The sequence below is a fragment of the Tachysurus vachellii genome, chromosome 6 (assembly GCF_030014155.1).
Source record: "Tachysurus vachellii isolate PV-2020 chromosome 6, HZAU_Pvac_v1, whole genome shotgun sequence".
Lineage (NCBI taxonomy): Eukaryota > Metazoa > Chordata > Actinopteri > Siluriformes > Bagridae > Tachysurus > Tachysurus vachellii.
Genome location: NC_083465.1, coordinates 5,622,289 through 5,635,191, shown reverse-complemented (window position 1 = coordinate 5,635,191; position 12,903 = coordinate 5,622,289). Strand labels below are relative to the sequence as shown.

The following is a 12,903-nucleotide window of genomic DNA, read 5'->3' as shown; positions in this document are numbered from 1 at the left end:
TAAACAATGTGCTCTCAGATTACGGCAGGAGTTGCCTTAAAGATATGAAAGCAGCAGGAACAACAGTATTTGTTTGTTTGTGCACTTTACTAGCCATATGCAAGTCCTCTCTGAGCTGGTAGCTGGTTGCTGTACAGAGCTTGGGTAGTGATGTGAAACCCATGGCTCTGAATGACTCTTTTCACCCACAACTGTTACCAACAGAATTCACTCTACTACAAAAACAGTGCAAGGAGGTTTTTTATTTTTTTTCTTCTATTGTTCAATTCTTAATTGTACTGGAGCAATGGAACGTTGAAAGGTGGCTAAAAAAAGGATCCAATCCAAAAATGACCTCACTATGAAACATGGTGGCATGTGCATGCTCAGCTGGCAGTGAAACTAATTCACTTTATCACTGCCAACAGCAGGTCAAGACTGAACGCTTTACACACTTTGTGAATTTGGTCAGTCATGAACTGACAATGAGCTGTATTTATCCAATCTTTAACATTTATACAATCTCTCTGAACAAATAAGTGTGTTAAATTACATATTCCCATACGCTTTACTAAATATATAAAGTATGTTTACTTGAATTTATATACTGCACTTAAAACCCCCAAAGTTATTGTTTCATTTGAAAGCCACTGTGCTTGAAACTGGAGTCCAAACAATACAATCTGTGCCACTATCAGAGTTATTTTTTTTATTGCATTGCATCATTTTTTAAGACAAAACAGCCAGTGGCATTTTGCCATAGCACACAAAAGCTAATGTAAGTGAAATCCAGGACACTAATATGTGTATTTTATTACAAAGACCCATTTCAGGACAGGCAAAATCAAACAGGAACCCTAATGCACTTATTTCGTAAGCTTTTATATCCCTCCAAGCAGGATGTCTACATTTCAGCCAAGTCATCTTTGACTTTGAGGTCAGTTTTTATTCACATCAATTTTATACAGTGCACTTTTAGGTTTCCATTGGGAAAGGATGCAGTAAATGTACTTTCTAATTCTGTAGTATTTTTTATATTCTTTAAAGAATAATAATAAAAAAATGGATATTAGATGTAGAAATTTAATATCAGAATGTGGAACAGGTGATGATCTTGGCATGGTTGTTGGTGCTGGTTCAAGATTTGCACAAACAAGACTCTAGTTCAAATAAAATACCTTTAATGAGAGGCAGTTCTAGGGACAAACATCCCTCAGATAAGTGATAATGGTCAGATTTGATTGAGCTGACAGTACTCTTTAAGACTGTGAAGAGCAGAACACACTGAACCTTGGGGCTTTATAATAAGTGACATCAATGGAGATTACAATAAGTGCACACTGGATCTCACAGCACTGAATATTTGAAGATGAGAAAAAAGTCACCTGGTCTCTAATATTCAAACATCTAGTTTCTAAAAGGTGTTTTCCTCCCTTTTTAACGTGAACATGAACTAAAGCTCTTGCCTGGTCTCTGCATGACTTTATGCACTGTGATCCAACTTCATGAATGTCTGATTGGATAATTAGACTAAGAAGCAGGTGTACAAGAGTTCCTCATAATCTCATTACTTGTAACCAGTGTATAAGTGGTACATACTTAACATTGCAAGCTGTGTTGATAGCAGACTAAGGCGCATGACTAATGCATATGCAAATAAATAAACCACACTTTAACCCTGTGATTAAATAATAATTAAATATACGTCAGCACTTCATATATTTTGATTTAACTTACCGGTGCAGCAGGAAAGTGATCAGATAATTCATACGGCTCCTCTGGAACCCACTGACGGTGCTCCAGACACCATAGGATCTACGGGGTGGGGAAACGATGACAAAAAACCCACAACACATTTAAATATTTGAATTAAAAGAATTGCATTTAAATTAAATAGAATTTATAACCCAACACCCTTGAAAGAGGTAAAGACGATCGGTTTCCATATTAGATGCCTTACTAATAAACCATTTGGAGGAATACCTCTTGAAATTTGCCAAACAAAATTAGAAACAAATTCAGTAATATGCATTTTAGAAATGTCTGATCTTCTGGGATTTTCAGAGACTCAACAAAACAACAGTACAACAAAAAATAAAGAAATCTAGTGAGCGGCAGTTCTTGTTGATAAGAGCAGTCGAAAGAGAACGACTAGACAGGTTTCTGCTGACAGGAAGAATATGACGACTTAAATAATCCCTTTACACATGCGGCGAGAATAAAAGCATCTCTGAATGCACGAAACTCCAAACTTTGTGACAAATGAAATACAAAAGCAGAAGATTACATTTGGGCTGAACTGTATGTTCCACTTGTATGCTCAAGCTTTGTTAGACACCATAGACAAAGAAACATCTGTTTGAGGACAAATATATTTGATAAAACACCACTAATTTCTGATTAATATCTGTATAATTTGGAATATACAATATAACACAGCTCTGGGGTTACGAAGTATAGCAGACAAGCAGCACACACCCATTCAAAGGAGAGAATCCAGCATCCTCGTGCAATGCCCAGTAGGATATTGAGGGTGCGTCGCGGACTCCCGGACACCACGTGCGTCGTGCTCTCACACACAGCGTCAACCACAGTGAATCCACCCAGAGAGTTGACCACCTGTATGACCGTCTGCTGTTTCCTAACAAGACCCATGGTACTTAGGGTTAGAGTGGTGAAGGAATACAACTTGTAAATATTTTATATACAAAAATATGGAGTATCTTCCTACAGCATGTCCAAAAGCATTTTATTCCTCTTATTCCACAGCGATCTGCTAACGACTGAGATGTTTATCCATAAATGACACGGCATGCTTTTAGACCATTTATCCACACATTGTAACGTTTTACTCGTTAAAGTAAAACATTACTCAGAAAATAATCAATTTATTACTGACCTTAGGTTATCCCTATGCATGAGTTGTTACGATAGAAACATGTTAGAACAAGCTAATTTATTTAAAACCATGATTTGAATGGACGGAACGACTGTCAGGGCAGCTGTTATAGAAAATGTATTCACACTTTCTGATTTGAGAATTTAATGCTGTGATTATTAATTGTGTTAAGTGATCAGTCACCAGTCTCTTAAATATGGTGTGATAGGTTTGTAGCTAGCTGATCATACTTACTCAGTTGGCATGCTAGTCATTACTAATGTTCTATTCTTCTGAAAAGGAAAAAACAAAACAATAAAATTAGGGTTATGTAAACAACGACCAGTAATCACTTAGAATTCTCCACACGTCTAATATAAAAATGAGCTCTCTTTATGATTAGGGACATATTGGTAGGCAGCACGGTAAACAACACAGCAGATCACACACTCGCATGAGAAACACATGCCGGATGTATCTGCGTATTTGGTGACTGGAGAGGAAACACAAGTCCAAGGCCACGAAGAAGGGGAAAAAGCAGTTAACGTGTTGTTTAAGGGACGGCAGCGTGTCCCTCAGCTTCATCCGCCCCCGTACTCTGGCCCCACGATGGCAGGTCCTCGGTGCGAGCACATGAGTGTGAGGCAGGCGCGCGCGCACACACACACACACACACACACACACACACACACACACACACACACACACAGAGCTTCCTCTCTGCTCCCACCACAGGAAGTTGGGGGTTCGGCTCCATCAGCACACAGAGAAGCCAAAACATTTCCATAATACATAACATGTTTATAGATATGGTTATTGACAAATGTGCAGCCAGGTGTGTAGACGATCAAGTAGAGTATATGCTCAAAGCTGAAGAAACTGACTTTAGCTATCATGATTGCATTTAAATAAGACGTCTTGAATTCTGCTACATTATATAACAAACTCTTAATGTACAACTTTAATTCATGGGCCAGGTACAAACCCGTGGATCTGTGAAACAATTAATCAGCCAAAATTCTGCATTAAAAACTGGGTCTGGGTTACAAAAGAAAGCTCTTTACTCAAAGCAGTGCCATCAGAGCTTCAGCTTGAACTCCATATCTTGAAACACTAAGCCTCTTTTTTGTTGTTGTTTTTGGCCCATTCTTTAGTAATCATTTGACCTAGAAAGGCTTCTCTTACAAAAACACTGCATGTTATTTGAATGCTGGTATATTGTTCTACTTTTATTGATATGACTAAGCACTCCTTTCACTTCTGGGTCAGTGCCTATATGGTCACCAGCATTTAGCAAAAGGATGTTCTCTTCACACTGAAATAATCCTTTCATTTTTCCCCTTCTTCATGGACGCCAAGTCTAACATGAATGCGTCAACAAGATATGCAAGAACTGTTCTTCAAAGCTCACCTTTACTTACAATTATAATCTATTCCACTGTTGCCACTGGTGCTTGACAACACAATACTATTTAAGGATTTATGGTGCGAGTAAGGAACAATAAAATAAATAAAAGTATTTATTCGAACAACGTTCGTAGTTGTATTCAAGGTTGTAGAATGTTCTTGAGACAAGTTAGTTCCTGTTATCTCTTACATTATAAAATAAACAGTAGATTCTTCACAAGCCTCTTTGTTCCCAATCTTGAAATCACAAGAATGAACTTTAGACTGAAAATATAATGACTTACAAAATGCTGACACCAGAGACTCTTTAAATAAATGGAAATTAAAAATGGAGTTTTGCTGTTACTCAAGAAATGATAGTGTATTAGAACAAGCGTATCGAGACGTGCTGTTATAATAAATAATTAAGATGAAATTTATCATTCTCTGTCAGGTTGTTTCCTGTTTGCCCTCTATTTACTCCAACAGCCAAAACGCGCTTTGTTAAGTCAGGAAGAACTGCAGTGGACTTCAGTCATCGTTCATTAAAGACTTGATGCTGTTCCTTTACATTGCTCTGCTGAAAACAAGGGCTGGTAACTCTGGAATGAAACCTAGAAAATTCACGATCACCTTAAAAACAAACTATCAGAAACAAAAACATTCCTGTGTATGGAAAAAGTACCGAATTGCATGAGGTTGTTCGATTAGCATATTCCTTGACATGTTTTGTAAAAGGGGATGCATCTCGCACAAGCATTACAATGCAAAAGAGCATGAACTCAAACGTTGGTGTGAACTCCTTTAAAGTGTGTTTCCAATACGCCCCAAGCACAAATGAAGGAAATACTTTCGGGTATGACACAGCAAGCACGGTGGCCGGTTCATTCAATCTGATATGATTGAGGCCTCTATTCAAAGTAAAAGGCTGCTCAAACTCCATATGTACTCAGAAAGCGGCCACGTGCTATATAAAGCACCTTTTGACCTATCGAGCCATTTGTCTCGTTTTCGTGATTTCCTTTTTGTGCAGCATATCATGATTTCATGCTGGGGCTTGTCGTCTTCCGTGATTTAATTTTACACTTCTTGTTTTGACACTACAAGTCATACTGCACTTGTCACTGCTGTGGGCCACTTCCTCTACCAGTCTTATGAGTCAGCCATGAGATCACATGATAGCTGTCAGGATGAGCCTGATAATATACACCTGCACTGTAGCATTCAGAGAACAGTCCAAAACTCCAACCGCAAGTCTCTTTACCAAGAATAAAAAGAGGGTTGTGCTGAAATTTTATTTAATAACGAGGCCAGAAACTGTATTTTGAGTTGATCTGAACACTTGTTCTCAAGGCAGCACTGTTACATCACTGCCTCAACATGTCACTGCCTTCCTAGTAGTCCAAAAATAATAATTACACATAAGAAACAGCAAATTGTCCCATTATATTACGTCTAAAAAAAGCTGGCATGTACAAATAAGCACAGCTTTGCAATTCAACTCAATTTCACAACAGCTTCAGGAATCGAAATCTATATTGGGATTTATGTAAAGTGCCTTGCATAAGTATTCATCCCTTTAATCTCCCTCCAGGTCGTACTGTTAAAATAAAGGACGAAAATAATAAAGAATTATTATTAATAGAATTATATGTTAAAAATCCACATAAACTCTCAACAATGAGGTGAGGGAGAAAACGGTAGTTTTAAAAGCAACCCAAGAACGACAAAGACCAAGGAGCTTTAGCACGAAGATTAGAGTCATCAGAAGCTGTTGAAAATTGTCCAGTGCTCACTGGAGTGCTTCAAAACAAAGAACTTGAATGTATTAGAATTGCTCAAAGCCCATACCTCATAGAATGTGACAAGGCTTGAAAAACCGCTGTTCCCAAACGGGCTTCATCCAATATGACGACCGTTTGAATAATTTTACCAAGAATAACGAGCAAGTAATATTAGTATCTAGTAGTGCAAAGCTGAAAGAGAAATATCAAAAGGAACAAATGCTTAAAATGCCAGTTCATGTCAATTCCTTGTTGTAGCACTACAAAATAAGGAAAGGTTAAATGGCATCAGTTGAGATGTTAGTAAATCGTAAATACAAGATCACATCATGATGCATAACTGGTTCACCAGAGGAATGTGGTGAGTGTTATTTTTCTTAAAAATTGAATCCTAGCATACCAGATTGCCTAAAAAAGGATGAAAGTAAAGGAAATTCTCTGCCTTTCCACAACCTTCAATAACCTTCCCATTGACTCATACTGCAAGATCTGAAACAATTGAACAAGCCTTGTGCGTCATCTTTAATAAAGCTTTTTCAAACTTGACCATCCCAAAAGATCAGTTTTATTCCTCAAAGGACGGATTTCAACCCTTGCCTTACTTATCACACCAAACATCGGGCTCCGGCGTGACGTCACCCAGTCATTCTCTTTGATCTCTGCTGATATATGCTGACAAAATACCTGCTAGTGTACTCCATTTAACGCTAGTCTCCCGGAGGTGACGCCGATCAGCCATGTCTCAAAACCTCTGCACAATGGAACTCCCTGGAACAATAGAGTTCCTTACCTGCTTCTGACATGACTGAATGTGCTCTCGGACACAGGTCACGTATAAGTAAAATCAAATAAAGATCACAGAGAGATGAAAGCCCCTTGTGCCACTCTTGCAAACAAGAGAAAGTTTCGTCAAGGCTGAAGGAGCGCAAAAGAAGGAATCCACCAGGTGCAATGTCGCAGAAGCAAAAGACAACACACACAGGAAGTCAAGAAAGCAACAAAAGAACAAGGCAAAACAACGACTTCTTTAAAGCCAATTATTACGCTCCATTTCTGAACCATGCTGCAATGCTCCATAGAGACAGAAGGGCAGAGTTTAAAAAGCACTCTCGTGTCATTCACACGGGGAACCCGTATTCCACCTTACGCTTTAGTTGAAAACGTACATAAATAAATATCTTTATACACTTTTGGGTGTTGGTCAGGAAACAGGAGGTAAGAAAGCACATGTTCACAATCTCTCATTTCACATGATTACATTCACAAACAAATGGAACTCTGCCAAAGTGTGACCTCCCTCCCTGACCAATTCAGATAAACTAGTGATCCATGGCATAGATAAGGCATGTCAAACAATTTGTGAACAATCCTGTGCATGCATGAAGGAAAAGATGAATGAATAAATGGGAAACTACGCTACAATTACAGAGGTTTTGTTTTAAAAAGGTGAAAGCTCAAATGACTTTACCTTCATGTACTTATCCATTTTCACAATCCGTTTTGTGTTCATGTCGCTACACAATTCAGTACATCTGTCAGTGAGCCCATCTGAAGTGCTTTTACTGTGTGTGCCTACAGATGAAAATACGCAAAACAAAAGAAAAAAAAACACCTCTTTAGACTAATGCAGCACACCACAGGTGCATCTGTACAGTCGAGTGCTTTCAAGAAGCTCTCTCAAACATTGCCTAAAGCTAACACAGTGATACAAAACACGCAAGATTAATGAAATGTTTTATTAGGAACTAGTAATCAATCTAAATAATGTACACAAGTGCTAATCTGTGTGCACCGAAATGCAATGTTTTTTGCTTAACATTGTTTAAAAAAATAAAAATAAAAAAATCAGTGAGGAATACAAACTGTGAGAACTGATCAATAAGTTATACAGAGTGATCATGAAGTCTCATGATTTTACTTTAAGTTAGCACAGATGTTAATACTATGGTCTTGTCTTACATTCATAAATGAGAAGTTTTATTTATTTATTTATCTCTAAGTAAGTTCAGTGATGTTTGATAAGCTTTCCATCATTCTTACTTTCTGAAAGTGTAACCGAGTTCTGTCTGGTTCTCCTCCTCTGTTTCTTTGCAGCAGGCTCTTGCTCGAGCTTGGACTCCTTAGGAACTGGAAGAGATGCCCCCATACACACAGCCGGCAACTCTTCCTCCGGCGGGCCTGATGCCTCCATGATACCTCTCTCGTTTAAGGTTTTAGATTTTCTGTGTTGACTGCAGTTTTCCTGTATTTGGCTTTTACGTCTACTTTTCTTCAGAGGCTCCAGGTCAAAAGAAGGCAAACGGTCCGATTCAGAAACCGAGTGCATTAAGTGGACCTTCCGCTTCGGTGCATCGTTCTCTGAAGTGAAGTAGTCCTCAAACACGCTGCCATCTGCGTTATCGTTATGAGCATCAAAACTGCCAGCAGAACCAGATATGTCCACTTGCTTTTTTTTATAATACGCCTTCTGAAAATTCGGCTCATTGCTTTTAGCTGAACAAACTGGTGAAGCAAATGTAGGCAAGCGTTTACTGTCAAAATCACCCGAGTCACTGTTGGTCTTTATTTCTTTTGTGCTTCGTGGAATTTGGTTTTCTCCAGTTTCCATACTGCTTGGAGAGGAACTGATGTAGGATTTTTTTTTATTGCCTACTGACTGTGTAGGTTTTGCTGTTGCTCCAGCTTTAGGCTCAGTTAAAAGAGGTGAAGCTGATTTTTTTGACGATACCGTATTTACATAAGAATCTATAGAAGCCTGTTTTGGTGCTCCTGAGCAAGATTTGCTCCGCCTTTTATTTTGTGGTGGTAAGACTTTAACTGTTTCTTCAACACCTGAGGAGCTGAACCTCATTCCCGTATCTAAATCAGGAGGTGATTTCTCAACACATCTATCAGTCTTCTTCTTAAGCGATATTTTTTTGTGGCATTCTTTCACTACTTTCTTGTTGCTGGAACAGATGCTGCTGCGTGACAAACAATCTAAAGCCTCTTCTTCTTCTGTATGAAATCATGCAAAACAAATAAATGACTTTTTATCGGATGTGCATACACACACACAGCGTGCAGAAAATATTACTCTAAAATATATATACACACACACACACACACATATACAGACATATACATGCACGTGCGCACATACACACATATGTATATAAAATGCTTATTGAGTCATGTTCAAATTGTACATCAATGTTAACTTTTAATTAAATATCACCCACACACACTAATAAAACAGAGCTCTGTGGCCTCACCCAGTAGCAGTATGTTCAAGTCCGTGGGTGTCCCCCCCAGAGATGGCCTTATAGAGTCATCTGTTGGTGAGCCCTGCATTTGAGAAGCTGATAAAACGAAAAGCTGTATGAAAATTAAGTAATTCCAAAAACTTTAAACATGTATTCATAACAAATATCCTAAGCACAGTATAAAACACTTCTGAAGGCATCTGAAATTTTTTTTTTTTTTTTTAGACATACCAGTAGGAGAGAGATTCTCACGCTGTGCTCTCATTTCCCTGAGCCGCTGAGCCATGGTGTCAGCCCTTCTAGAAGAGGGACTGTACACTATCCCGTTCTCCTCATCAATAATGAATGGAGATGTTTCTGTATCTGTAACTGCATGAGCAAACATGACATGTTATTTACAAGTCCCACTGAGACAGACCTGCCAACTCCAAAGTTGTAGTTTGTGACTGATGAAGGACAGTTTAAAATTTGGGGCGAATTTCCAGCTCCTGCTTCTTGTGCACCCGGAGAGCAAATGATTACTAATATAAGATTAGAGGTAAGGGCTTGCACTTAGTGTCCAGTTCGTAATGTCTGAGCAACTATCAATCATTTCATCAGCTAATCTGCAGTTTTTATAGGTTTGCAGACAGGAGAAAAGAAAAAGAAAAAAACATTTCATTTCTTGCCTATGGGAGAGGAACGAACTAGATCTTCCATCATCTTGTCCAGCTTCCTCTTCAAGCGCTTAGGGGTGCACTGAGGAATGTCCCTGGGTTGCATGCACCGATGCTAAGAAAAGGGGAAAAAAAAGATCAGAACGTAGCGATAATCCTTTGTTTATATAGTACCTTCTTATGTTGTTCTTTGCTGCGCATCAGCTTACTGTTCTCTTTTTCAAGCGACTAAGCTGCGACTCCTCATTGTGTGCGGGGTAAAGGTCTTCATCTGCGTGTTCGCACTTTTCTTTGCACCTGCACCAAATAGATGTAAACATAGAGGCCAAGATTTATTGGCAAGATTGTGTAATTGGCAAGATGTCAAACATAGTCTTGAAATCCATTTCAAAATTCGCCAAATTCACTGTGATACTGAACAGCTGCCTTTTCTTTTTTTTTTTTTAAATATTACAAGTCCTACATCCTACATACAAGTTATGTTCCTTTGTGGAACATTATAAATATTATTTCTATTCTAATTATTGTAGGTTACAAGATGATGTGTGTGAGTGTGATGTGTTTTTAAATCGCAGTTGAAAACTCCTTTTGGTTGTTGTAAGGTGCTCTATAAATAAAATTTGATTGATTGATGATGTGCTATTGGATATTTTGGATTTTTTTTTTTTTTTTTTGGATTTGTAATTAAACTGCTAATTTTTTGTCCAATCACGTCAACTGATTCATTTTAGACAAAGATTTTCTTAACTAAATTAGGAGTAGGCAATAATTGATATCATTTAATGATTTCTATTGACATTTCTACAATACATGATACGTATCACGATAGATTTAGATTTGCTCGCAAATTTGGAAAAAAATTTATAAATATATTTTACCTTGGAAAAAAAAAGTCACTATCCAAATTATTTATTAAAACTAACATTAGAATATTTAAGACTTAATATGTAATTCAGTTTATTTCTGCGAGTCATGGTTTACATCACTGAGTATTCTTAAAATTGTGTGAGCCAGTGTAGACTATTGCTCGTCTGTTTTAAGCTTACCTGGCCACCCAGTGGACAGACACGATTTTCACCCCTATTTTCTTTGCTTTATCCCATGTGGCTTGATGACCATGTTTAAATACTACATGGGTGACCTGTTTGTTGAATGTTTTACACACCTGGAATTGCATGACAAAATCATATCAGTTAACAACTTAATATATATACAAAAATATAAGAAAATTCAGCAATTTCCCTCACTTGTGCACCCATATCTCGAAGTTGTTGAATAAAGGGATCAGAGTAATTCTCTGTTTTACTCGCGGACCACACGTCCACATAAGCCACAACATCTGTATGACAGAAGAGGAAACAGAAAAACACAAAAGAGAACATACAGATAAATAACAAAAAAAAAAAAAAACATTAAATAACAAAAACCTCGCCTCTGTGCATTTTTCAATAAATTGCATGGTTGAGATTTTAAGAAATGCTGAAACCGCACATGGCTATAGATAAGAAGAAAATGGGGGTTTGAATCTTTGCTTATCAAGCCTACATGGTATTTTATTTTTCAAATAATGTCCAAATCCCAGCAACATCTAAACGGTGCCTTATCTGTGTGAGTTGCTATAGCACATGCAATTCCCCGTCAACAACATATTTATTAAATAGCAAATGTCCTTTCTATAGAAACGACGCACCTTTGAGTACAGCTACAGGAACTTTTTTTGAAGTCATGGTTGAATTGGAGACTTTTCAAACCTGCCACAAGAAACAATAAAATCAACCACAACACACACACACACTCTTCCACAACCAAAAGATAAGGAAGACGCTCGTTTACATCTATTTAAAGAAAGTGTAAACATGCCGTACGTTGCCTTGTTAACTACGAATGTTATTCAAATCTGCAAAATGGCAAGATGCTGCGGTATAAAAGAAATAAAACATGCTGTCAAAACGACAACAATCCATTAACTCTTCTCTTGTAGATTATTTTCCTAGAGCTGCGTACCATGCACCATGTTATACGTTATAAGTCTTTTAGCAAAGCTTTGTTGAATTCTTGAATCTCATATCAAGACGGTATTCATTATTAAGCGTATAGTAAATAATTTGCTTATTCTTAGACAGAATAAAATTTTATTTCAGAGAACTGAACTCTCTTTCAGAGAATAAAAATAATCCAGTTTAGACTTTTCACACCTGTATCGTTGAAATCAGTGCAATTTGTTGTGAGTAGTTTTCCTAAAACACCACTCTTTTGTCTATTATTATTATTATTATTATTATTATTATTAGCCATTGAAGCAGAATTAGACGAACGTGCTAAAGTAAATGCACCTCTTCTGTACCACCCAAGATGAACAAAAACAGATCCAAAGCTGTTTACACCATGATTTTACGGACTGTCGATGATTAAAAGGTTAAAGAAAAACATATTTATAATAAAATTCACTACTTTAGGCTACACGAGGTACCAAAACTTAGCCTTAAAACACACGTATTAGCTTCAGACAGATAAAAAGAACTCTGCTTAACCTGGTCGCTGTCCAGATCGACCGTTTATTCAGTGATGGTTAACATGCAGCTTCTGTACATAGAACTGTTATTGATTCTCTAACCTTATTATTAACCACGACGTGTTATTTTAGCCATAGCACATTTTCGCGGCTGCGTTTGAGACTCTTCTTCTTCACGGAGGTTTTAGTGGAGCACAAAGCTCACTGCTGTCACCTGCCGGATTTCCACAAGTACAAAACACCCACATTTATTTATTTATTTATTTGTTTGTTTGTTTGTTTGTTTGTTTGTTGTTGTTGTTTTTTAATTATACAAACGCATCTTAGGTTTGTTTCACATTAAAAACACATCAGGTCGTTGTTAAAAACAAACCGTTAAGTAGTACCGTTAAGACCCTCGAGACGTTCTGACCGTTTTTTTTTTGACACGCGCGCATTTGAATTTAAAAAAGAGCCGTTAATT

The 12,903-nt window shown here is 37.5% G+C and overlaps 1 protein-coding gene across 2 annotated transcripts in view; it reads right to left on the bottom strand.

Annotated features, from left to right (window-relative positions):
• The window catches only part of mcph1 (microcephalin 1), a 29,003-nt gene extending 16,406 nt beyond the window's left edge, over nucleotides 1-12,597 (bottom strand). Inside the window, exons 1-13 of one of the 2 annotated variants that reach the window (XM_060871848.1) lie at nucleotides 12,543-12,597; nucleotides 11,619-11,679; nucleotides 11,176-11,267; nucleotides 10,975-11,093; nucleotides 10,138-10,225; nucleotides 9,941-10,043; nucleotides 9,504-9,641; nucleotides 9,282-9,368; nucleotides 8,068-9,024; nucleotides 7,496-7,599; nucleotides 3,113-3,150; nucleotides 2,458-2,620; nucleotides 1,717-1,794 (exon numbers count right to left, since the gene is read on the bottom strand). In XM_060871848.1, the coding sequence (XP_060727831.1) occupies nucleotides 1,717-1,794; nucleotides 2,458-2,620; nucleotides 3,113-3,150; nucleotides 7,496-7,599; nucleotides 8,068-9,024; nucleotides 9,282-9,368; nucleotides 9,504-9,641; nucleotides 9,941-10,043; nucleotides 10,138-10,225; nucleotides 10,975-11,093; nucleotides 11,176-11,267; nucleotides 11,619-11,655 (2,004 nt within the window). In that variant the 5' untranslated portion in view covers nucleotides 11,656-11,679; nucleotides 12,543-12,597. Of the gene's footprint in view, nucleotides 1-1,716; nucleotides 1,795-2,457; nucleotides 2,621-3,112; nucleotides 3,151-7,495; nucleotides 7,600-8,067; nucleotides 9,025-9,281; nucleotides 9,369-9,503; nucleotides 9,642-9,940; nucleotides 10,044-10,137; nucleotides 10,226-10,974; nucleotides 11,094-11,175; nucleotides 11,268-11,618; nucleotides 11,680-12,459 lie in introns of both variants that reach the window. The other variant, XM_060871847.1, reaches the window with a different exon arrangement.
• Between the last annotated feature and the right edge of the window lie 306 nt (nucleotides 12,598-12,903).